Source organism: Pseudophryne corroboree, chromosome 2 (assembly GCF_028390025.1).
Source record: "Pseudophryne corroboree isolate aPseCor3 chromosome 2, aPseCor3.hap2, whole genome shotgun sequence".
NCBI lineage: Eukaryota > Metazoa > Chordata > Amphibia > Anura > Myobatrachidae > Pseudophryne > Pseudophryne corroboree.
Window position 1 is genome coordinate 427385136 of NC_086445.1, and position 25511 is coordinate 427410646.

The 25511-nt window shown below is 45.9% G+C and overlaps 1 protein-coding gene across 2 annotated transcripts in view; it reads left to right on the forward strand.

Annotated features, from left to right (window-relative positions):
* CEP97 (centrosomal protein 97) overlaps positions 1–25511 on the forward strand; it is a 93132-nt gene that overhangs the window by 35233 nt on the left and 32388 nt on the right. For both annotated transcript variants that reach the window (XM_063953595.1, XM_063953596.1), the window contains exons 6-9: positions 9766–9932; positions 10895–11059; positions 12131–12255; positions 13497–14151. In XM_063953595.1, coding sequence (XP_063809665.1) covers positions 9766–9932; positions 10895–11059; positions 12131–12255; positions 13497–14151 — 1112 coding nt within the window. The remainder of the gene's footprint in view (positions 1–9765; positions 9933–10894; positions 11060–12130; positions 12256–13496; positions 14152–25511) is intronic.

Consider the following 25511-nt stretch of genomic DNA (forward strand, 5'->3'; position numbering starts at 1 on the left):
TTACCCAATCAGCAGTCGGCTATGCCGACAGAGTCATTCCCAAATCCCTCTCTGCGCCCCCAGTAACAACCTCCGGGGAGGAACACTCAGCCTCAGACATGTCGACACGTAGTACCGACACACCCACACACACACCGGCCAAAAACAAGGGGACAGACCCACAGGGAATCCTGTAGAGGAAAACACAGAGGGAGTATGCCAGCTCACACCCCAGCGCCCGTATACTACAAGAAGAAAATATGTGTCTAGCACTGCAATATATTATAAAAAGCACCAAAATTCATGTGCGCGCCCCCCCCCCCCCCCCCCCCCCCTGTTTTGCTCCCCTGTTACTTGAAGGAGCTTGGAGGTCCGAGCCAGCGTCTCTGCAGCGGCTGTGGAGAGAGAGAAAATGGCGCTGGTGAGCTGTGCGGCTAAGCCCCGCCCCTTCCCGGCGCGCTGTAGTCCCGCTCAATTTTACATTTTTTATACTGCCAGTCCAGTGAGCCTCAGTAACTGCTGCCCAGGGCGCTCCCTCCCAGCGCCCTGCACCCAGCGAGTGCCGTTGGTAAAGTGTGTGGGAGCATGGAGCGCAGCGCGACCGCTGCGCTGTACCGTTACTGAAGTCTTCTGCCGCCTGAAGTCTTCGGTTCTTCTAATACTCACCCGGCTTCAGGCTTCTGTGAGGGGGGTGATGGCGCGGCTCCGGGAACAAGCAGCTAGGCGAACCAAGTGATCGAACCCTCTGGAGCTAATGGTGTCCAGTAGCCTAAGAAGCAGAGCCTTTAACTAAGAAGAAGTAGGTCTGACTTCTCTCCCCTCAGTCCCACGATGCAGGGAGCCTGTAGCCAGCAGGTCTCCCTGAAAGTAAAAAACCTAACAAAAGTCTTTCTAGAGAAACTCTGTAGAGCTCCCCTAGTATGTGTCCAGTCTCTCCTGGGCACAAAGTCTAACTGAGGTCTGGAGGAGGGGCATAGAGGGAGGAGCCAGTTCACACCCAGTAAAAGTCTTTTTAGTGTGCCCATGTCTCCTGCGGATCCGTCTATACCCCATGGTCCTTTTGGAGTCCCCAGCATCCTCTAGGACGTAAGAGAAATACTAGTTAAAAGTCCATCAAAATGACAAACACCAGGGAAGGATTATAAGGGGGGGGGGGGGGGGGGGGTGTCGCTACTCACACAGGAGCTGCCGGGTTTCTGGAAGTCCTGCTGCTGGGAGCCTGGCTCTGTCATGCTGAGCAGGTATGTGTAGAGCCGACACAACCCGCTCAGTAAAAGGTTTGCGGTGCAGGGAGGCGCCAGGGTGTAGAGAAGCCTTCCACGCTCTGCTACAGTAGTGTTGCTGCTGCTGCGCATGTCACTCTGTATGATAGGCAGTAACGCCGGCAGTGGAAAGTGTGGCACTGCTACTGTGGACATTATTTGTAAAAGAGGCATTAATGTGTATCTTAACGTGACTAAGGGGCAGTACTGTGTGACGTAACATGAATAAGGGGCACTACAGTGTGATGTAATGACGTGAATAAGGTACACTACCATGTGGTGCAATATGAATCGGGCACCACATGCGGTGTAATATGAATAAAATTGTGCTACTGTGTGCAGTAATTTGAATTGGTTTTTTTGGGGGGGGAACTCGTGCTAAAGACGCGCTTTGTATCTTTATTATGTATGGGAGGGCACAAATTTATAGTTTGCAGGGGGCACAGAACACCCTAGCACCGACTTTGTGTGTAGCGTTTTATTTTATTTATATATATATATATATATATATATATATATATATATATATATATATATATATATATATATATATATATATATATATATATATATTTCTCTGACGTCCTAAGTGGATGCTGGGGACTCCGTCAGGACCATGGGGATTAGCGGCTCCGCAGGAGACAGGGCACAAAACTAAAGCTTTAGGATCAGGTGGTGTGTACTGGCTCCTCCCCCTATGACCCTCCTCCAAGCCTCAGTTAGGTTTTTGTGCCCGTCCGAGCAGGGTGCAATCTAGGTGGCTCTCTTAAGGAGCTGCTTAGAAAAAAGTTTTTAGGTTCTTTATTTTCAGTGAGTCCTGCTGGCAACAGGCTCACTGCATCGAGGGACTTAGGGGAGAGAAGTTCAACTCACCTGCGTGCAGGATGGATTGGCTTCTTAGGCTACTGGACACCATTAGCTCCAGAGGGAGTCGAAACACAGGTCTCACCCTGGGGTTCGTCCCGGAGCCGCGCCGCCGACCCCCCTTGCAGATGCTGAAGATTGAAGGTCCAGAAACCGGCGGCAGAAGGCTCTTCAGTCTTCTTGAAGGTAGCGCACAGCACTGCAGCTGTGCGCCATTGTTTGTCACACACTTCTCACCAACGGTCACGGAGGGTGCAGGGCGCTGCTGGGGGCGCCCTGGGCAGCAATGTAAATACCTTTTATGGCTAAAAAATACATCACATATAGCCCTTGAGGCTATATGGATGTATTTAACCCCTGCCAGATATTACAAACTACGGGAGAAAAGCCCGCCGGAATAGGGGGCGGGGCTTATTCTCCTCAGCACACAGCGCCATTTTCCTGCTCAGCTCCGCTGTGAGGAAGGCTCCCAGGACTCTCCCCTGCACTGCACTACAGAAACAGGGTAAAACAGAGAGGGGGGGCACTTTTTATGGCGATATTTTATATATTTAAGCTGCTATAAGGATACAACACTTATATAAGGTTGTTCCCATATATATTATAGCGCTTGGGTGTGTGCTGGCAAACTCTCCCTCTGTCTCCCCAAAGGGCTAGTGGGGTCCTGTCTTCGATAAGAGCATTCCCTGTGTGTCTGCTGTGTGTCGGTACGTGTGTGTCGACATGTATGAGGACGATGTTGGTGTGGAGGCAGAGCAATTGCCGGTAATGGTGATGTCACCCCCCAGGGAGTCGACACCGGAATAGATGGCTTTGTTTATGGAATTACGTGATAATGTCAGCACATTACAGAAATCAGTTGACGACATGAGACGGCCGGAAAACCAGTTGGTACCTGCCCAGGCGTCTCAGACACCGTCAGGGGCTGTAAAACGCCCTTTACCTCAGTCGGTCGACACAGACCCAGACACGGACACTGAATCTAGTGTCGACGGTGAAGAAACAAACGTATTTTCAAGTAGAGCCACACGTTATATGATCACGGCAATGAAGGAGGCTTTGCATATCTCTGATACTGCAAGTACCACAAAAAGGGGTATTATGTGGGGGGTGAAAAAACTACCTGTAGTTTTTCCTGAATCAGAGGAATTGAATGATGTATGTGATGAAGCGTGGGTTAACCCAGATAGAAAAGTGCTAATTTCAAAAAAGTTATTGGCATTATACCCTTTCCCGCCAGAGGTTAGGGCGCGCTGGGAAACACCCCCTAGGGTGGATAAGGCGCTCACACGCTTATCAAAACAAGTGGCGTTACCGTCTCCTGATACGGCCGCCCTCAAGGATCCAGCTGATAGGAGGCTGGAAACTACCCTAAAGAGTATATACACACATACTGGTGTTATACTGCGACCAGCCATCGCCTCAGCCTGGATGTGCAGTGCTGGGGTGGTCTGGTCGGATTCCCTGACTGAAAATATTGATACCCTGGATAGGGACAGTATTTTATTGACTATAGAGCAATTAAAGGATGCTTTTCTTTATATGCGAGATGCTCAGAGGGATATTTGCACTCTGGCATCGAGAGTAAGTGCGATGTCCATATCTGCCAGAAGAAGTTTATGGACGCGACAGTGGTCAGGTGATGCGGATTCCAAACGACATATGGAAGTATTGCCGTATAAAGGGGAAGAATTATTTGGCGTAGGTCTATCGGATCTGGTGGCCACGGCAACTGCCGGAAAATCCACCTTTTTACCTCAGACCCCCTCCCAACAGAAAAAGACACCGTCTTTTCAGCCGCAGTCCTTTCGGTCCTATAAGAACAAGAGGGCAAAAGGACAGTCATATCTGCCCCGGGGCAGAGGAAGGGGTAAGAGAGGGCAGCAAGCAGCCCCTGCCCAGGAACAGAAGCCCTCCCAGGGTTCTGCAAAGCCCTCAGCATGACGCTGGGGCTGTACAAGCGGACTCAGGAGCGGTGGGGGGTCGACTCAGGAATTTCAGCGCACAGTGGGCTTGCTCACAGGTGGACCCTTGGATCCTGCAGGTAGTATCTCAGGGTTACAGGTTGGAATTCGAGAAGTCTCCCCCTCGCCGGTTCCTAAAGTCTGCTTTGCCAACGTCTCCCTCAGACAGGGCGACGGTATTGGAAGCCATTCACAAGCTGTTTTCTCAGCAGGTGATAGTCAAGGTACCCCTCCTACAACAGGGAAAGGGGTATTACTCCACGCTATTTGTGGTACCGAAGCCGGACGGCTCGGTAAGACCGATTCTAAATCTGAAATCTTTGAACCTGTACATACAAAAATTCAAGTTCAAGATGGAATCACTCAGAGCAGTGATAGCGAATCTGGAAGAAGGGGACTTTATGGTGTCCCTGGACATAAAGGATGCTTACCTGCATGTCCCAATTTGCCCTTCACATCAAGGGTACCTCAGGTTCGTGGTGCAAAACTGTCATTATCAGTTTCAGACGCTGCCGTTTGGATTGTCCACGGCACCTCGGGTCTTTACCAAGGTAATGGCCGAAATGATGATTCTTCTGCGAAGAAGAGGCGTATTAATTATCCTTTACTTGGACGATCTCCTGATAAGGGCAAGGTCCAGAGAACAGCTGGAGGACGGAGTAGCACTAACCCAAGTAGTGCTGCAACAACACGGGTGGATTCTGAATTTTCCAAAATCTCAGTTGACCCCGACAACACGTCTGCTGTTCCTGGGAATGATTCTGGACACGGTTCAGAAAAAGGTGTTTCTTCCGGAGGAGAAAGCCAAGGAGTTATCCGAACTTGTCCGGAACCTCCTAAAACCAGGAAAAGTGTCTGTGCATCAATGCACAAGAGTCCTGGGAAAGATGGTGGCTTCTTACGAAGCAATTCCATTCGGCAGATTCCACGCACGAACTTTTCAGTGGGATCTGCTGGACAAATGGTCCGGATCGCATCTGCAGATGCATCAGCGGATAACCTTATCGCCACGGACAAGGGTGTCTCTTCTGTGGTGGTTGCAGAGTGCTCATCTGTTAGAGGGCCGCAGATTCGGCATACAGGACTGGGTCCTGGTGACCACGGATGCCAGTCTGAGAGGCTGGGGAGCGGTCACACAGGGAAGAAACTTCCAGGGAGTATGGTCAAGCCTGGAGATGTCTCTTCATATAAATATAATGGAGCTAAGAGCAATTTACAATGCTCTAAGCCTGGCAAAACCCCTGCTTCAGGGTCAGCCGGTGTTGATCCAGTCGGACAACATCACGGCAGTCGCCCACGTAAACAGACAGGGCGGCACAAGAAGCAGGAGAGCAATGGCAGAAGCTGCAAGGATCCTTCGCTGGGCGGAAGATCATGTGATAGCACTGTCAGCAGTGTTCATTCCGGGAGTGGACAACTGGGAAGCAGACTTCCTCAGCAGACACGACCTCCACCCGGGAGAGTGGGGACTTCATCCAGAAGTCTTCCACATGATTGTGAACCGTTGGGAAAAACCAAAGGTGGATATGATGGCGTCTCGCCTCAACAAAAAACTGGACAGGTATTGCGCCAGGTCAAGAGACCCTCAGGCAATAGCTGTGGACGCTCTGGTAACACCGTGGGTGTACCAGTCAGTGTATGTGTTTCCTCCTCTGCCTCTCATACCCAAAGTACTGAGAATTATACGGCAAAGGGGAGTAAGAACGATACTCGTGGCTCCGGATTGGCCAAGAAGAACTTGGTACCCGGAACTTCAGGAGATGCTCACGGAAAATCCGTGGCCTCTACCTCTAAGACGGGACCTGATTCAGCAGGGACCGTGTCTATTCCAAGACTTACCGCGGCTGCGTTTGACGGCATGGCGGTTGAACGCCGAATTCTAAAGGAAAAAGGCATTCCAGAAGAGGTCATTCCTACACTGGTTAAAGCCAGGAAGGAGGTGACTGCACAACATTATCACCGCATTTGGAGAAAATATGTTGCGTGGTGTGAGGCCAGGAAGGCCCCCACGGAGGAATTTCAACTGGGTCGATTCCTACATTTCCTGCAAACAGGATTGTCTATGGGCCTCAAATTGGGGTCCATTAAGGTTCAAATTTCGGCCCTGTCGATTTTCTTCCAGAAAGAATTGGCTTCAGTTCCTGAAGTCCAGACTTTTGTAAAAGGAGTACTACATATACAGCCCCCGGTTGTGCCCCCAGTGGCTCCGTGGGACCTGAATGTAGTTTTGGATTTTCTCAAATCCCATTGGTTTGAGCCACTCAAATCGGTGGATTTGAAATATCTTACATGGAAAGTAACCATGCTACTGGCCCTGGCTTCAGCCAGGAGAGTATCAGAATTGGCGGCTTTATCGTATAAGAGCCCATATCTGATTTTCCATTCGGACAGGGCAGAACTGCGGACGCGTCCTCAGTTTCTGCCTAAGGTGGTGTCAGCGTTTCACCTGAACCAGCCTATTGTGGTGCCTGCGGCTACTAGCGATTTGGAAGATTCTAAGTTGCTGGACGTTGTCAGGGCATTGAAAATATACATTTCAAGGACGGCTGGAGTCAGAAAATCTGACTCGCTGTTTATACTGTATGCACCCAACAAGCTGGGTGCTCCTGCTTCTAAGCAGACGATTGCTCGTTGGATTTGTAGCACAATTCAACTTGCACATTCTGTGGCAGGCCTGCCACAGCCTAAATCTGTCAAGGCCCATTCCACAAGGAAGGTGGGCTCATCCTGGGCGGCTGCCCGAGGGGTCTCGGCATTACAGCTCTGCCGAGCAGCTACGTGGTCGGGGGAGAACACGTTTGTAAAATTCTACAAATTTGATACCCTGGCTAAAGAGGACCTGGAGTTCTCTCATTCGGTTCTGCAGAGTCATCCGCACTCTCCCGCCCGTTTGGGAGCTTTGGTATAATCCCCATGGTCCTGACGGAGTCCCCAGCATCCACTTAGGACGTCAGAGAAAATAAGATTTTACTTACCGATAAATCTGTTTCTCGTAGTCCGTAGTGGATGCTGGGCGCCCATCCCAAGTGCGGATTGTCTGCAATACTTGTACATAGTTATTGTTACAAAAAAATCGGGTTGTTATTTGTTGTGAGCCGTCTGTTCAGAGGCTCCTACGTTTGTCATACTGTTAACTGGGTTTAGATCACAAGTTATACGGTGTGATTGGTGTGGCTGGTATGAGTCTTACCCGGGATTCAATATCCTTCCTTATTGTGTACGCTCGTCCGGGCACAGTATCCTAACTGAGGCTTGGAGGAGGGTCATAGGGGGAGGAGCCAGTACACACCACCTGATCCTAAAGCTTTAGTTTTGTGCCCTGTCTCCTGCGGAGCCGCTAATCCCCATGGTCCTGACTGAGTCCCCAGCATACACTACGGACTGCGAGAAACAGATTTATCGGTAAGTAAAATCTTATTATATATATATATATATATATATATATATATATATATATATATATATATATATATATATATATATATATATATAATATTTCTCAGGGGGGTGATATTTGGCGCACAGGAAACCTTCCTCTGAGCACTTTATAGAATTAGTGATGATTTTGTTCAAAGCACTTTCCCTGTATTCTTTTCTTTTCAAGGCGGCCGCCTATTTTTCCAAATGACCCGCTGTTCAAACAGGTCTTTATAAAATCTGCAAAACAAGAGTGAAAAAGGACTCCTCCTAGTGCAATACTAATAGTGTAATGAACCTCCACCAATGAGAAACACCCTAAAAGTTGGAGGTGTACCGTAATAAGTGGTCTTAAACCACCTTTATGTAGCTTCTAGAGATCCGAATCGTCCCCGGTTCTGATATTTATTTCCCGGATGTAAAGGTCATTTAGTTGTCCAAAGCCTTAGTTCTCATAGTCACTCAAATGCAATCATATAGGGATGTTTGGGTTAGACAGTGCTAAAGCTGCTGGACCCGCCAAAACAAGTAAGGCACCACTAGACCACCAGGAACCTCTAATTATATCAACATTTCATCTGTGTGATGATGTCAAGATCATAAAAACATCTTCACAGTTGTAAACATGTTCTGTTAAAGGAAGTGGTAGAGAGCACACACAAATAGATGCAGCTTTCAAGACTTCTGGTTTACTATTTACTATAAACCAGAAGTCTTGAAAGCTGCATCTATTTGTGTGTGCTCTCTACCACTTCCTTTAACAGAACATGTTTACAACTTTGAAGATGTTTTTATGATCTTGACATCATCACACAGATGAAATGTTGATATAATTAGAGGTTCCTAGTGGTGCCTTACTTGTTTTGGTGGGTCCAGCACTGTCTAACCCAGACATCCCTATATGATTACATTTGAGTGACTATGAGAACTAAGGCTTTGGACAACCAAATGACCTTTACATCCGGGAAATAAATATCAGAACCGGGGACGATTTGGATCTCTAGACGCTACATAAAGGTGGTTTAAGACCACTTGTTACGGTACACCTCCAACTTTTAGGGTGTTTCTCATTGGTGGAGGTTTATTACACTATTAGTATTGCACTGGGAGGCGCCTTTTTCACTCTTGTTTTGTGTATATATATATATGTATGTATATATATATATATATATATATATATATATATATATATATATATATATATATATACATACATACATACATACATACATACATACATACATACACACACACACACACACACACACACACACACACACACACACACACACACACACTGCTGAACTATATACACCAGTACTGGCCATGATTAAGTTCACCAGTAGCTGCACAGCTCCTGGTCAGTCTGGGGGTAGAGGACACCTGTAGACACCAGCAGCTGGGCCTGGGGTGTGGGAGGGGAGATCACAGGATCCCGCCTCTTCCTCGGCACCAGTATATATGAAGCAGCTGAGCCAGTTATCTGCCTCTTTTTCCTTACCTACATCATTTGCAGCCCCAGCGCCGACCCCTCCTCCTCCTGGTCACCACACTGCTCAGCCCACACAGAGTCTTACCCCCCCCCCTCCTGCCAGTAAGTGGCCACACGTGTCCTTGGCGGGGGCAGTGTTAGCCTTACATTTATATATAGATATGTAATACTATATTGAAATAAATCTGCATCTCTCTCTTGCTCTCTCCACTCCCAATCCCTATCTGCCCCTTCCCCACTTTCCACCCCCCAGACCCTGTATGCCCCCTAACCAACTCTCTCTCTCTCTCTCTCTCTCTCTCTCTCTCTCTCTCTCTCTCTCTCTCTCTCTCTCTCTCTCTCTGTATGCAGCAAGTGTGAAACAGTCATCAGTATTAGTTTGTAACATCTCCCTGCAGTATCACTTTCACCTGTCATAGCTTGCAGCATACAAAGGCCCTCTAGTGGCCGCCGACGCACATAACAGAGGTGAGGAGCATCATTAGCCTTTTATTGTATAGGATAGTCTACAGAGAGAGCGACAGATGCATTTATCCCCTATATTAAAGGGTATAGAAACCTCTCTAGGGAATATGTATTACCTGTTTAGAGAGGTCACTGATTCTTTCACTGACCTACCCTTTCAGAGCATGTGGTTTATGTTTCAATAATTGGCACTGTAACTTATACTGTGCAACAAAACGAATATTTCAGTGTAGTAATAGTCACAGAGGAACTTACATGCCCACCAGAGACAGCAAGTGATCAAATACTGAGCTGAAAGTCCTGCTTTGTTTGTTCTTGTCAGGTCTCTTACCTTGCAGCCCTTACTGATCTGGAACAATTATCAATCATGAACAATCCTTGTGTGATGGCCACACCATCTATTCCCGGCTTTGACTACAGACCTTACACTGTCAGCTGGTGCTTGAGCCTTAAAGTATTAGATGGATATGTAGTTTCACAAAAAGAAAGGTAAGACTCATTTGAAATCTAAAGCCGACTCCCATGTGTGCATAAATTAAGCAAAGTGTAAGATTAAATACTTAACTGGCTTGAGACCTGATATGTCTGTGTACAGTAATTACATGTAATATAACAATATAGTAATATTATTAATAGTAACGTAATGCTATGTTATGGATAGATTAAGGGCCTGATTCAAAGAAATTCGCAAAGCTGTTGTTCCACGGAAATGAGCAATTATCGTCAGATTGCGCATATGCTGCGTTCGCATCACGCATGCGTCAAGGTGCCTCTGCGAACACGCAAGCAATGAGGACTCTGCAAAGTGATTGACTGGAAGTGACCATTTGGGGATGTTAACATAGTGTTAGCGGGGAATGGTTGTTAAAACGCAGGGGTGTCATGGCCATTTTTGGGGGCGTGTATCCGACGTTAGCAGCGAGCCTTTACATACAAAAACATGGTGCCTGCGTGACTACTACTGGGTCCAGTCTACCCTTCAGCCCATTGTTCCTTGTTCTTGCGTATAGGCTGCGTATGTGTACGCAATTGCGAATGAGTTGCCGTAGCACTTTTCATTTCTGGGCGGCAGCTTGACTTGCTGATATCTGCAGTTGTGGAGAAAATTGCACTTGCAGCTGCATTAGGGTGCTTCTATGAATCAGTGCCTAAGTGAGTGAGTGGGGAGTAGGGGATGTGCAGAGCACCTCTGAGAAAAATCATGCACAACAAGGGTTTTTGACCGTTTTAGAAAATGCAGTGGCACACTGTTAATGTTGTAAAGTATTAACTACCTGAATCAAGGCACGTTTCTGTAGTATAAGAAAATGATGATTCAGTAGTTCTGCTTTTTGATTTGTTCAGTTGCTCTGCCCCTAATTCGGGGGATTATGCTTCAAGTTCGCCTGAAGCTTTGTTTTTTCAGCAAATGCCATCTTGGATGTATTTATTCTATGTTAATGTCAATGCAGCTTGAAAGCAGAATGGCTTTACAGCCAAGGTAAAGGAAGATCGTACAGGCCGGGCCAGCATGTGCCACTTGCACAGTACTTAGCATCTGTGTGTCCTCTGACTTCTGCGCCTGGTCTTCAGACTGAGGAGGATGCAAAGCTGGAGAAAATATTAAGTAAACAAAGGTATATATGTTTCTTTTTGTGTTTAAAATTAATTTGCTGAAGCGATGCAAAACCGAATCTGAGGTCTTGTGTACACAATGTCTAATACTTGTTATAATCTCAAATATATCTGCCTTTACCTTATAGCAAACAGCAACTTTTTTTATGTTTCCTCTATAAAACCCCCTATTACTACACGCTGCAGTACTTCATTATCGGCCAGTGTAATTATCACTTCATGACGTATGTAGCGCACTTCATGAAGAAGATGTATAATTTTGTTGGTTTGGTCACTGGAACACTATTCTCTGCTACATAATTCACACAATGGCCAGTTCCCTAGGCTATAATAGAACTGAACATAGAAAAATACATGTCACATTGCTGCACTGACATTGTTTCACATGCGTGCAGTCCGAATGCGATTGTTACCATGCATGAGGTGCACTTGTGTGTTTTACATGTGTCTGATTTTAAACAGCAGATCTTACAATCCTAGCCATGATGCACCTTGCCCCACCTGGAATATTTATTACTTATGTTTTATTTATAAAACACCAACATATAATACTCGGTGCTCTATACTGAGGGGATATTGTTACGAACTTATAAATTACAGTGACATAAAAAGCCCCGTCCAAACAAGCTTACAATCTAATAGTGGTGTGGAATCAGCTAGTAGAATAACAATGGTAGCTGTTGTTGGCAGTATGTTTCCATGGCTTCAGCTCATTCTTGGCTCCATGCAGTTGGTGAACACAGGCACTGGGCCAGTTCCTGGCTTACTCTGGGCAACTGGCAGCTTCAGGCAGAGCATCAATTTTTGGCAGTTGGTACAGTGCCCATATAGTGACAGGCAGTTGGCAGGAACAGGTACAGCATTAGTTCCTGGCTCTGGGAAGCCAGCCTTGTTTGCACTAAATTACTATACAACTATAGTCCATTTAGTTTTGTCTTTCAGTAGAAATCTTTCTATAGAAATCAAACTAGCACTTTGTGTTTTTTTTCTGTTTTTTTTTTTTTTTTCCTTTCATGATTTAACAAATAACATCCATTCTGTAGAATAATTTATTTATTTTCATTTTTGGTTAGATTACATCAAAGACAGTTAATGCACCAGATTCGTAATGAGAGTCATCTGTCCTCCACACCAAGTAAAAGATCATTTTCCTCAAACGAGCGTCAGAGCCCAAGTCTCCAGCGTTCCAATAATAGGGGTAAGTTAACACATTGCTGCTTCTTTTTAGGGAAAATATATCCCAGTGAAGTTGTATACACACTCAGCGATATAGTAAATTTTTCCCCACCTGAGCAATATAGTTTACTATATCGCCCAGTGTGCACGCAGCCGACGACGAGCGATGTGCGGCCCTGCGGGTTGTTAATGGCCCTTTGTCTCGGCTGTGCATGTAGCTTAATTTGTACTCCTCGTCCAAAGCTGCATGCTCCGGCCGTTCACAACATGACGTCGCTGTGCAATATACATATAAACCATGCCTCCTTTTACACAATAAGCCCATCTCCATACCTGCAAGTGACTGTATTGCCTATTCTCTCCGTGTTATTCATTAGCTGTGAAGCTTTAATAAAGTCATTTTCCATATTGCAATTGCATTGCAAATTCCCAGAGGTTGGGGGGCCTTTAAACCAGTAATAAGGTTGGAATTCACCATTTGTAATGTCATGATCTCAGAGATAATGGTGAAAGGGGCAGTAAACAATACTCCACTATCTGTACCTGCATTTCATAAATGTACCGTATATACTTGAGTATAAGCCGAATTTTTCAGCACTTTTTTTTGTGCTGAAAAAGCCACCGTGGCTTATACTCGAGTTAGCGTTAGGAGGGACACGGAGAGCGCAGCGCGCGGCTCTCATGTGTCCCTCCTGCATCTCCGGCGGCAGCGGCGTGTGTGTGTTAAAGGAAGTGCACGAACCGGCACTTCCTTTAACACACGCCGGAGACGCAGGAGGGACACAGGAGAGCCGCGCGCTGCGCTCTCCGTGTCCCTCCTTCAGAAGACAGCGTGGGAGCGACGGAGGGTAAGTATCTGGCACTGTGGGGCATATCTGGCACTGTGGGGCATATCTGGCACACCTGGCACTGTGGGGCACACCTGGCACTGTGGGGCATATCGGGCACACCTGGCACTGTGGTGCATATCGGGCACACCTGGCACTGTGGTGCATATCGGGCACACCTGGCACTGTGGGGCATATCGGGCACACCTGGCACTGTGGGGCATATCGGGCACACCTGGCACTGTGGGGCATATCTGGCACTATGAGGTCTGTGTACAGGTAGAGCTGCATTTCCCACCCTAGGCTTATACTCGAGTCAACAAGTTTTCACAGGTTTTTGTGGTAAAATTAGGTGCCTCGACTTATATTCGGGTCGACTTATACTCGAGTATATACGGTACTTATTATATCATTTGCTTTATTTTTTGTTTCTTAGAATGTGTGGTAAAAGTGGACACCTGGCTAGGTACAAATGATTCCAGAGACCATTTTTACACTTCAAGAAACATGTCCTCTAGTCCTGCACAATCTGGGACATCACATTATAACAGCCTCTACCTAGAAGACATTCAGACTGATGAGGACAAACTGAACTGTAGTCTCCTTTCCTCGGAGTCCACATTTATGCCTGTAGCTCCAGGTTTATCTCCAGTGTCTCCCACCATAGAACTGAGAGTGCCGGGCATGTCGGATGAGTTGGATGCCAATGAAACTGTGACAGAATTTAACAAAGGCAGCTATGAGAAGCCCTCCACACAAAAGACAAAGGAAGACCTGAAAGAATCTGACTTTGTCATATCAAATGAGAATATTAAATTGAGTGCCAAGAATTGGCAAACCTCTTCTGATGCGGTTACAGAGCACATCCAACCATCAAGTACTCCCACTTGTTGCAGTATTACTGTGTTGTTGCCCGAAGATAAAGACACTGACCGTCTAAACATTATGAACAAAGCAGCGACAAAGCTGCAGTCTTGCTGGAGAGGCTTCTATGCAAGGAAACATAATCCCCAAGTGAAGGATGTACGCTGTGAGATCAGACTGAGCAGAATGCAGGAGCACATAGTGTTCCTGAGTAAAGAAGTCTCCAGGTATGTGATGGCTAAAGCGTTATCTGCAACTTTAAAGTATTTGAATTAAATTGTATGGTTTTCTTTACAAGTATAGTTCACTCACAAAACCCTGCACAGTAATGGTCACGGCTAACCAATACTGTATGTAATATTCTTTGGTAAATTGTTGCAAGCAATTAATGAAGAACTGTGTCTGGTCATGCTGCTTGAACTGATTGTGTTTTTTAATATGGCAAAATATTATTTGTTTTTTTATTACTGTTTACTTTTGGGGGGGGGTTCATAGCAGACTTTGGGGGGTATCCAATTAGCCACAATATTTTTTTTTACAGGCTATCCAATTTGTATCGCCCGGGGGGAAAAAAAACATTTTCTCATGAAAACACACATGTTCAGTGAAACCTGTGTTGTGTAGTTTTGCCAGTCGCAGCAGCAACTGCTTTTGAGGATTTGGTTTCGCTCTCTGAGGCAGGTGAAACAAAGTCTCCAATAAGCCGTAGCATGCGCCGGCTCATAGGGGCTAATTGAATAGCTCCGGGGATATAATTACTTACTGCAAGTGACGGCAGGTAATTGGATATCCCCATTTCTCTAACGTCCTAAGTGGATGCTGGGGACTCCGTCAGGACCATGGGGTTTAGCGGCTCCGCAGGAGACAGGGCACAATAATAAAAGCTTTAGGATCAGGTGGTGTGCACTGGCTCCTCCCCCTATGACCCTCCTCCAAGCCTCAGTTAGATTTTTGTGCCCGGCCGAGAAGGGTGCAATCTAGGTGGCTCTCCTGAGCTGCTTAGAATAAAAGTTTAAGTTAGGTTTTTTATTTTCAGTGAGTCCTGCTGGCAACAGGCTCACTACTACGAGGGACTTAGGGGAGAGAAGTAAACTCACCTGCGTGCAGGATGGATTTGCTTCTTAGGCTACTGGACACCATTAGCTCCAGAGGGAGTCGGAACACAGGTCTCACCCTGGGGTTCGTCCCGGAGCCGTGCCGCCGACCCCCCTTGCAGATGCCGAAGTTGAAGAGGTCCAGAGGTCCAGAAACAGGCGGCAGAAGACTTTCAGTCTTCATAAGGTAGCGCACAGCACTGCAGCTGTGCGCCATTGTTGTCAGCACACTTCATACCAGCGGTCACTGAGGGTGCAGGGCGCTGGGGGGGCGCCCTGGGCAGCAATGTATTATACCTTTTTTATGGCTAAAATACATCACACATAGCCCTTGAGGCTATATGGATGTATTTAACCCCTGCCAGAACTCACAAACTCCGGGAGAAGAGCCCGCCGTTTTAGGGGGCCTATTCTCCTCAGCACACGGCGCCATTTTCCTGCTCAGCTCTGCTGTGAGGAAGGCTCCCAGGCTCTCCCCTGCACTGCACTACAGAAACAGGGTTAAAACAGAGAGGGGGGGCACTTATTTGGCGATATGATTACATATGTGAAAATGCTATAAGGGAAAACACTTGTATAAGGGGTTGTCCCTGTATAATTATAGCGTTTTTGGTGTGTGCTGGCAAACTCTCCCTCTGTCTCCCCAAAGGGCTAGTGGGGTCCTGTCCTCTATCAGAGCATTCCCTGTGTGTGTGCTGTGTGTCGGTACGTGTGTGTCGACATGTAGGAGGACGATGTTGGTGAGGAGGCGGAGCAAATTGCCTGTATTGGTGATGTCACTCTCTAGGGAGTCGACACCGGAATGGATGGCTTATTTAGGAATTACGTGATAATGTCAACACGATGCAAGGTCGGTTGACGACATGAGACGGCCGGCAAAAAAAAAAAAAAATTAGTACCTGTCCAGGCGTCTCAGACACCGTCAGGGGCTTGTAAAAACGCCCATTTACCTCAGTTGGTCGACACAGACACGGACACTGACTTCAGTGTCGACGGTGAAGAAACAAACGTATTTTCCTTTAGGGCCACACGTTACATGTTAAGGGCAATGAAGGAGGTGTTACATATTTCTGATACTACAAGTACCACAAATAAGGGTATTATGTAGGGTGGGAATAATCTACTTGTAGTTTTTCCTGAATCAGATAAATTAAAGTGTGTGATGATACGTGGGTTTCCTCCGATAGAAAATTATTGGAGGTATACCTTTTCCCGCCAGAAGTGAGGGCGAGTTGGGAAACACACCTTAGGGTGGATAAGGCGCTCACACGCTTATAAAAACAAGTGGCGTTACCGTCTCCAGATACGGCCGCCCTCAAAAAGCCAGCTGATAGGAAGCTGAAAAATATCCTAAAAAGTATATACACACATACTGGTGTTATACTACGACCAGCAATCGCCTCAGCCTGGATGTGCAGCGCTGGGGGGGCTTGGTCGGATTTCCTGACTGAAAATATTGATACCCTTGACAGGAACAATATTTTATTGACTATAGAGCATTTTAAGGATGCATTTCTATATATGCGAGATGCGCAGAGGGATATTTGCATTCTGGCATCAAGAGTAGATGTGATGTCCATATCTGCCAGACGATGTTTATAGACACGACAGTGGTCAGGTGATGCAGATTCCAGACGGCACATGGAAGTATTGCCGTATAAAGGGGCGGTCCATCGGACCTGGTGGCCATGGCAACAGCTGGAAAATCCACTTTTGTTACCCCAAGTCACATCTCAGCAGAAAAGGACACAGTCTTTTCAGTCTCAGTCCTTTCGTACCCATAAAGGCAGGTGGGCAAAAGGCCAGTCATATCTGCCCAGGGTTAGAGGAAAGGGAAGAAGACTGCAGCAGGCAGCCCATTCCCAGGAACAGAAGTCCTCCACAGCTTCTGCCAAGTCCGCAGCATGACGCTGGGGCCATACAAGCGGACTCAGGTGCGGTGGGGGGTCATCTCAAGAGTTTCAGCACGCAGTGGGCTCACTCGCAAGTGGACTCCTGGATCCTACACGTAGTATCCCAGGTGTACATTGGAAATTCGAGACGTCTTCCCCTCACAAGTTCCTGAAGTCTGCTTTACCAACGTCTCCCTCCGACAGGGAGGCAGTATTGGGAAAAAATTCACAGGCTGTATTCCCAGCAGGTGATAATCAAAGTACCCCTCCTACAACAAGGGAAGGGGTATTATTCCACACTATATTGTGGTACTGAAGCCAAACGGCTCGGTGAGATCTAAAAGATTTGAACAATTACATACAAGGGTTCAAATCAAGATGGAGTCACTCAGAGCAGTGATAGCGAACCAGGACGATATGGTGTCACTGGATATCAGGGACGCTTACCTACATGTCCAAATTTTGCCCTTCTCACTAAGGGTATCTCAGGTTCGTGGTACAGAACTGTCACTATCAGTTCAGAAGCTGCCGTTTGGATTGTCCACGGCACCCCGGGTCTTTACCATGGTAATGGCCGAAATGATGATTCTTCCTAAAAGAAATATGGACGCTTTCCTGATAAGGGCAAGGTCCAGAGAACAGTTGGCGGTCGGAGTAGCACTATCTCAAGTAGTTCTACGACAGCACGAGTTTCTAAATATTCCAAAATCGCAGCTTTTTCCGACGACACGTCTAATGTTCCTAGGAATGATTCTGGACACAGTCCAGAAAAGGATGTTTTCTCCCGGAGAAGAAGGCCAGGGAGTTATCCGAGCTAGTCAGGAACCTCCTAAAACCAGGAAAAGTATCAGTGCATCATTGCACAAGGGTCCTGTGAAAAATGGTGGTTTCTTACAAAGCGATCCCATTCGGTAGATTTCACGCAAGAACCTTTCAGTGGAATCTGCTGGGAAAATGGTCCGGATCGCATCTTCAGATGCATCAGCGGATAACCCTGTCTCCAAGGACAAGGGTGTTTTCTTCTGCGGTGGCTGCAGAGTGCTCATCTATGAAAGGGCCGCAGATTCGACATTCAGGACTGGGTCCTGGTGACCACGGATGCCAGCCTGAGTGGCTGGGGAGCAGTCACACAAGGAAAAAAAAAAAAAAAAAATTTCCAGGGAGTGTGATCAAGTCTGGAGACTTCTCTCCACATAAATATACTGGAGCTAAGGGCAATTTACAAGGCTCTAAGCTTAGCAAGACCTCTGCTTCAAGGTCAGCCGGTATTGATCCAGTGGGACAACATCACGGCAGTCGCCCACGAAAACAGACAGGGCGGCACATGAAGCAGGAGGGAAATGGCAGAAACTGCAAGGATTCTTCGCTTGGCGAAAAATCATGTGATAACACTCTCAGCAGTGTTAATTCCGGGAGTGGAAAACTGGGAAGCAGACTTCCTCAGCAGGCATAACCTCCACCCGGGAGAGTGGGGACTTCAGCGGGAAGTCTTCCACATGATTGTAAACCGTTGGGAAAAACCAAAGGTGGACATGATGGCGTCCCGCCTGAACAAAAAACTAGACAAATATTGCGCCAGGTCAAGGGACCCTCAGGCAATAGCGGTGGACGCTCTGGTAACACTGTGGGTGTACCAGTCAGGGTATGTGTTCCCTCCTATGCATCTCATACCAAAAGTACTGAGAATCATAAGAAGGAGATGAGTAAGAACGATACTCGTGGTTCCGGATGGGTCAAGAAGGACTTGGTACCCAGAACTTCAAGAGATGCTCACGGAAGAACCGTGGCCTCTACCTTTAAGAAAGGACCTGCTCCAGCAGGGGCCTTGTCTGTTCCAAGACTTACCGCGGCTGCGTTTGACGGCATGGCAGTTGAACGCCGGATCCTGAAAGGGCATTCCAGATGAAGTCATCCCTACCCTGGTCGAAGCCAGGAAGGATGTAACCGCAAAACATTTTCACCGCATTTGGCGAAAATATGTTGCGTGGTGTGAGGCCAAGAAGGTCCCTACAGAGGAATTCCAACTGGGTCGTTTCCTACATTTCCTGAAAACAGGACTGTCTATGGGCCTAAAATTAGGGTCCATTAAGGTTCAAATTTCGACCCTGTCGAATTTCTTCCAGAAAGAACTGGCTTCAGTGCCTGAAGTTCAGACGTTTGTAAAAGGGGTACTACATATACAGCCTCCTTTTGTGCCTCCAGTGGCACCTTGGGATCTCAATGTTGTTTTGAGTTTCCTAAAGTCACATTGGTTTGATCCACTCACCACTGTGGAATTAGAATCTTCACCTTCCATGTGAAATATTTTATTAGCCCTGGCTTCAGCCAGGCGTGTGTCAGAATGGGCGGCTTTATCATATAAAAGCCCTTACTTAATTTTTCATTCTGACAGGGCAGAATTGAGGACTCGTCCTCAATTTCTCCTTAAGGTGTTTTCTGTTTTTCACATGAACCAACCTATTGTGGTACCTGCGGCTACTAGGGACTTGGAGGACTCCAAGTTACTTGACGTTGTCAGGGCCCTGAAAATATATGTTTCCAGGACGACTGGAGTCAGAAAATCTGACTCGCTGTTTAGCCTGTATGCACCCAACAAGATGGGTGTTCCTGCTTCTAAGCAGACGATTGCTCGCTGGATTTGTAGTACAATTCAGCTTGCACATTCTGTGGCAGGCTTGCCACAGCCAAAATCAGTAAAAGCCCATTCCACAAGGAAGTGGGCTCATCTTGGGCGGCTGCCCGAGGGGTCTCGGCTTTACAACTTTGCCGAGCTGCTACTTGGTCAGGGGCACACCCTGACTGAGGAGGACCTGGAGTTCTCTCATTTGGTGCTGCAGAGTCATCCGCACTCTCCCGCCCGTTTGGGAGCTTTGGTATAATCCCCATGGTCCTGACGGAGTCCACAGCATCCACTTAGGACGTTAGAGAAAATAAGAATTTACTTACCGATTATTCTATTTCTCGTAGTCCGTAGTGGATGCTGGGCGCCCATCCCAAGTGCGGATTGTCTGCAATACTTGTACATAGTTATTGTTACAAAAATCGGGTTATTCTTGTTGTGAGCCATCTTTTCAGAGGCTCCTTCGTTGTTATCATACTGTTAACTGGGTTCAGATCACAGGTTGTACGGTGTGATTGGTGTGGCTGGTATGAGTCTTACCCGGGATTCAATATCCTTCCTTATTATGCACGCTCGTCCGGGCACAGTATCCTAACTGAGGCTTGGAGGAGGGTCATAGGGGGAGGAGCCAGTGCACACCACCTGATCCTAAAGCTTTTATTATTGTGCCCTGTCTCCTGCGGAGCCGCTAAACCCCATGGTCCTGACGGAGTCCCCAGCATCCACTACGGACTACGAGAAATAGAATTATCGGTAAGTAAATTCTTATTTTCTAAAATTACAATGTACTAGTGTACAAAACACAAAGGGGGATGTAGAGGAAAGAAAAGAATATTGCAGGGGTGAAGGGGTTTGGTAAGACCACGGCCAACACCATCTATCTGTAGGGAGAAGAAGTAATTAGAAAACATTTCTAAGATCAAAGGGGGAGATGTATAAAGCACTGTGTACAGAGTGGAGAAGTGGACCAGTTGAGAATTGTCCCATAGCAAGCCATCTGCTTCAAGGTAGCATTTATGCTGATGCCTACGTAGATCTCATTAGGTGATACAGGTTGAGTATCCCATATCCAAATATTCCGAAATACGGAATTTATTGCGTGAGAGAGTGAAACCTTTGTTTTCTGATGGCTCAATGAACACAAACATTGTTTAATACGCAAAGTTATTAAAAATATTGTATGAAATAACTTTCAGGCTGTGTGTATAAGGTGTATAAGAAACATAAATGAATTGTGTGAATGCAGACACACTTTGTTTAATGCACAAAGTTATTAAACATATTGGCTAAAATGACCATCAGGCTGTGTGTATAAGGTGTATATGTAACATAAATGCATTCTGTGCTTAGACTTGGGTCTCATCACCATATCATCTCATTACGGTATGCAATTATCCCAAAATACGGAAAAATCCGATATCCAAAATACTTCTGGTCCCAAGCATTTTGGATAAGGGATACTCAACCTGTACAAGCACCCACTCGGCGCAGCAGCATACAGTTTACTTCTGTCTGAGGGGGGAGAGATGAATGACTGGTCACTAATACTTGTATTTCATAGATATGTTCATTTTACCCGGGACTATGAAAGTGTTACTAGCAGTGGAAAATGTGCTGTATGTGTGAGCTCTATTTTATTACACTACATATATTTGGCCATTAGAGGGCACTCAGGGCCTTTCCTCATGAAATATGACTTTTTTGGAAAGAATCTTACAGGTGTTTGTCTCATCAGAAGAGCTCCAGAAAATATCATCCCATTATCTTTACAAGGTTCATTCATGTATTTTTATTTTCTCTACCCCTCTCACCCAATTATTGATTACTGTTTGGAAATTATGTGAATCAATTCCATAGTAAGAAGAGCTCCTTACTAAAAAGAGAAAACATCTGAGAAGAGCAAACCACACATTATACAGTACCTTCCACGAGTAGGACCTTCCCAATGTTTTGTTTTCTGCATTTATTTTTCCTACCCTGTATGTATGTCCCTGTTTCACACATCTATTATACAGTGCTGTTACAGTGTCAGTCTATCGCAGGTGCACTGAATATCCTATAGACTGATATGGCTGGAGAGACATTGTGGTGGAGGTGGTGGGGATTCCGGTATGAATGGTCGACCATGTTATGGTTGACAGTCATTAGGTCGACCACTATTGGTCGACCCTGGCATGGTCGACATGGACAAATGGTCGACATGATTTATTTATTTTTTGCTTTTTTGTTTGGTGTCGTTTTCTGCGTAAAGTGACGGGGGACCCCAAATAGTGCACCGCGTCCCCTTGCATGGCTCGCTTTGCACGCCATGCTTCGGGCAAGGTGCCTTTGTCCGCTGCCGCTGCGCTCGGCACAGATTGCTGTTCCCAATCGTAGTCCACGTGGATCGTAAAGTATGGAAAAGTTCCCCAAAATATTTTTTTTTATAAAAAAAACCTCATGTCGACCTTTTCATGTGTCGACCATGTGTCCATGTCGACCATGTCTATGTCGACCAATAGTGGTCGACCTAATGACTGTCGACTATAACATGGTCGATCATCCAAACGGATACCGGTGGTGGGAGGGGAGTGGGGCATGATGTTGAAAAGACGTGATGCTTGAGACTGTAGAGAACACTGAGTAGTGTGGCATAGTATGTTTTAACCTGAAGAATGGTCCACAATACTAGTAATAAATAAGAATTTGTAAAATTCTATCATTAAGACACACTAAGGTATATTGTGAGTTGTATAATGTATATATCTTTGTATCTATCCATTTCATTACTGCAAGTAGAGGTAAGCCAAAGAATTCAGAAGACGGCAAGTAGCTGCTAAAGTTTATTTGTGTGCGCAGATACTGAGATCATCAGATGACCGTGGAATAACAATACTAATTCTACTTTAGAGGCATGCACGTTACTACCAATATATTCTGCAGCACTGCTTGCAAACAAGTCTGAAGCCAATCACCTATAATTTTACCATATAGTTTGGTTCACAGAGCGAAACTAGCACCTTGTAAACACAGGGAGAAAAACCTATGGCACATTGGGTCAGTTTCAAATCCAAGGCACCTAAGTATCTAGAATATTATTTAGGTGCAGAATTGTTATAGTGAGTAAAAAATCCTTTTTTTTTTTTTTTTTTAAATAGAAGAAATTCAGCGGAGATATTCTTCAATTAAAGTTATGCATAATAGGTGCATGTTCCTCCCAGGTATTCCTCTACTTCCAGGATGTAATGAGAAAAATATATTTTTTTTTTGATATGTCCACAGTTAGGTGGTAATTACTCTGCGGGGTCTTCGAACATCACATTAATATTGCTGTATGTGCAGCTACTTGGTTGAGTCACATTATTCTGTCCACCAGCTAATAGCCAGAGTAAAGTAATCGTTTCGGAGACCCATATGAAGCAGGGTTTGCTGAACTGTCGTTTTGGACATACTATACGTGTGGCAGCCCCCAGGTTCATTTTGATGGTGAGCTGCTCCACTGTAGCATGTCGGTCGGCCCTCATGCACCTTCGTAGCCGATTTCACCTCACATCAGTGAGGTGCTCCGCAGTTTCCACGTGTGTTATTCGCAATTGTGCCATTTGTCCAGTCACGATACACCTTCACCACAGCAGCACGCGACCAGTTCCCTAACCGCACTGTTTCAGAAATACTGCCAATCTTGGCCCGAAAAGCCAATAATCATCCCTTTTTGCAACTCTGTTAAATCGCATATTGACAGCAAGTGATATGTGTGCAGATGGCCTATCGCGCAACATGTATACCCACCAAGCCAGCGCATGACACGTGATGTACTACATGGGCTACACGCTGCCGAAGTCAAATGTAGGAAGTGGTCATCATAATGAGACTTTACAGTGTATGTGCAGACTACTGGAAGATGGGAAAATATTACCTTGAATAGGACAGGATTTGTAAGGGGCCAAAAGTTGACTTTTGCTTTGAATAAGCTCAAGTAGGCTGCAGAAACAGTAGGTTTTGGAAATGGAGCCCTAGTAGTTTGTAATTGAATATTGCTTAATCCTTAATTTTGTGTTACTGATGCAGAGTTAAAATGAACATGGGCATACATATGGGGGAAAAAAGAGTTTTTACACATAATCAGAGCTGTACACATCGTACCCTTTGAATTGGCATCATGTATGCTGGGTTTACCAGGGCGATGGAGTCGGTGTTGGTAGAAATGTAATGACTCTAGTTTCAAAATGAAAGCATATAATATTCTATAAATATTGGTGCCCGCATTAACTCATGTACAAGCATCTGTGTCTCCCAGGCACTCCTCCTGATCAGTCTCATTCATTTCTGAACACTTGAGCCTGAACATTATCTTGCAGAGGCACAAATGCCGGGAGGAAAAAGACGATAGTGTTGTTGACCAAGACAATAATAATAAAAAAAAAGCAGCACAGCAGTGTTTGTTCTCTGCCCTGAAAGCAATAGTTGTGTTCATAACCGGAAAACAAATTAGTTGCACAGTGAAGTTGGTGTTCCTTGTTCAGATGGGTTGGGTAAGAATTCCAGACAGTGTTTTTGAGGAATTAAATTATTCCTCATCATTTTAAGGATTTTGTGGCAAAAAATAGCAAGGCAAAATAATCTTTTATGCCATTATAAATTACACCATGCTGCCACATTCACCTGTGACTAGACTGCAGTAATTACCCTATGGTACCATTGCCCGCTACACTGTGATAATTACCAGCCATCACATGCAGTTGTCGCATATCAAGATATGCAATATAAGGAACCCATACTGCTGTCATAGGTTACGTGTATTCTTCTATCTCATGAACTAAACTACTATATGACCCTTGACCCTTAATGAAATTATGCATTGCACAGATTTAATTACTCTAAAGCAGGGTACACATTAAGCGATATATTGTTCCGACACTACATGTCAGATGGGATGATCATGCAGACAATAGCATTATATGATCTATATCGTGCAGTGTGTATGGTGGCGTGATGTATTTTAACATTGCGTTTCTCTATCAGTTGGGATACACAACCTGTCCTCAAGCCAACCCTGGTCCTCAAGAGCTACTAACAGTTCATGTTTTCCAGTTCACCTCGCAGGTACACAGGTGCAGTCATTACTCACTGACACATTTTTAAGGATCCACAGTTAGAGCTAATTACTTCACTTGTGATTCTGTGAGGAGACCTGGAAAACGTGAACTGTCGGTAGCTCTCGAGCACCAGGGTTGGCTACCCCTGCTGTAGTGTGTACCCAGCCTTTGGTTTAAGTTGGTGTCTACACAGAATGCATGCAAAATATGCATTCGCCATTTATGAAGGGGTTGGTGTCGTACAGTAAAATAAGATTTTACTTACCGATAAATCTATTTCTCGTAGTCCGTAGTGGATGCTGGGGACTCCGTCAGGACCATGGGGATTAGCGGCTCCGCAGGAGACAGGGCACAAAAATAAAGCTTTAGGATCAGGTGGTGTGCACTGGCTCCTCCCCCTATGACCCTCCTCCAAGCCTCAGTTAGGATACTGTGCCCGGACGAGCGTACACAATAAGGAAGGATTTTGAATCCCGGGTAAGACTCATACCAGCCACACCAATCACACCGTACAACTTGTGATCTGAACCCAGTTAACAGTATGACAACGTAGGAGCCTCTGAACAGACGGCTCACAACAATAACAACCCGATTTCTTTGTAACAATAACTATGTACAAGTATTGCAGACAATCCGCACTTGGGATGGGCGCCCAGCATCCACTACGGACTACGAGAAATAGATTTATCGGTAAGTAAAATCTTATTTTCTCTAACGTCCTAGTGGATGCTGGGGACTCCGTCAGGACCATGGGGATTATACCAAAGCTCCCAAACGGGCGGGAGAGTGCGGATGACTCTGCAGCACCGAATGAGAGAACTCCAGGTCCTCTTTAGCCAGGGTATCAAATTTGTAGAATTTTACAAACGTGTTCTCCCCCGACCACGTAGCTGCTCGGCAGAGTTG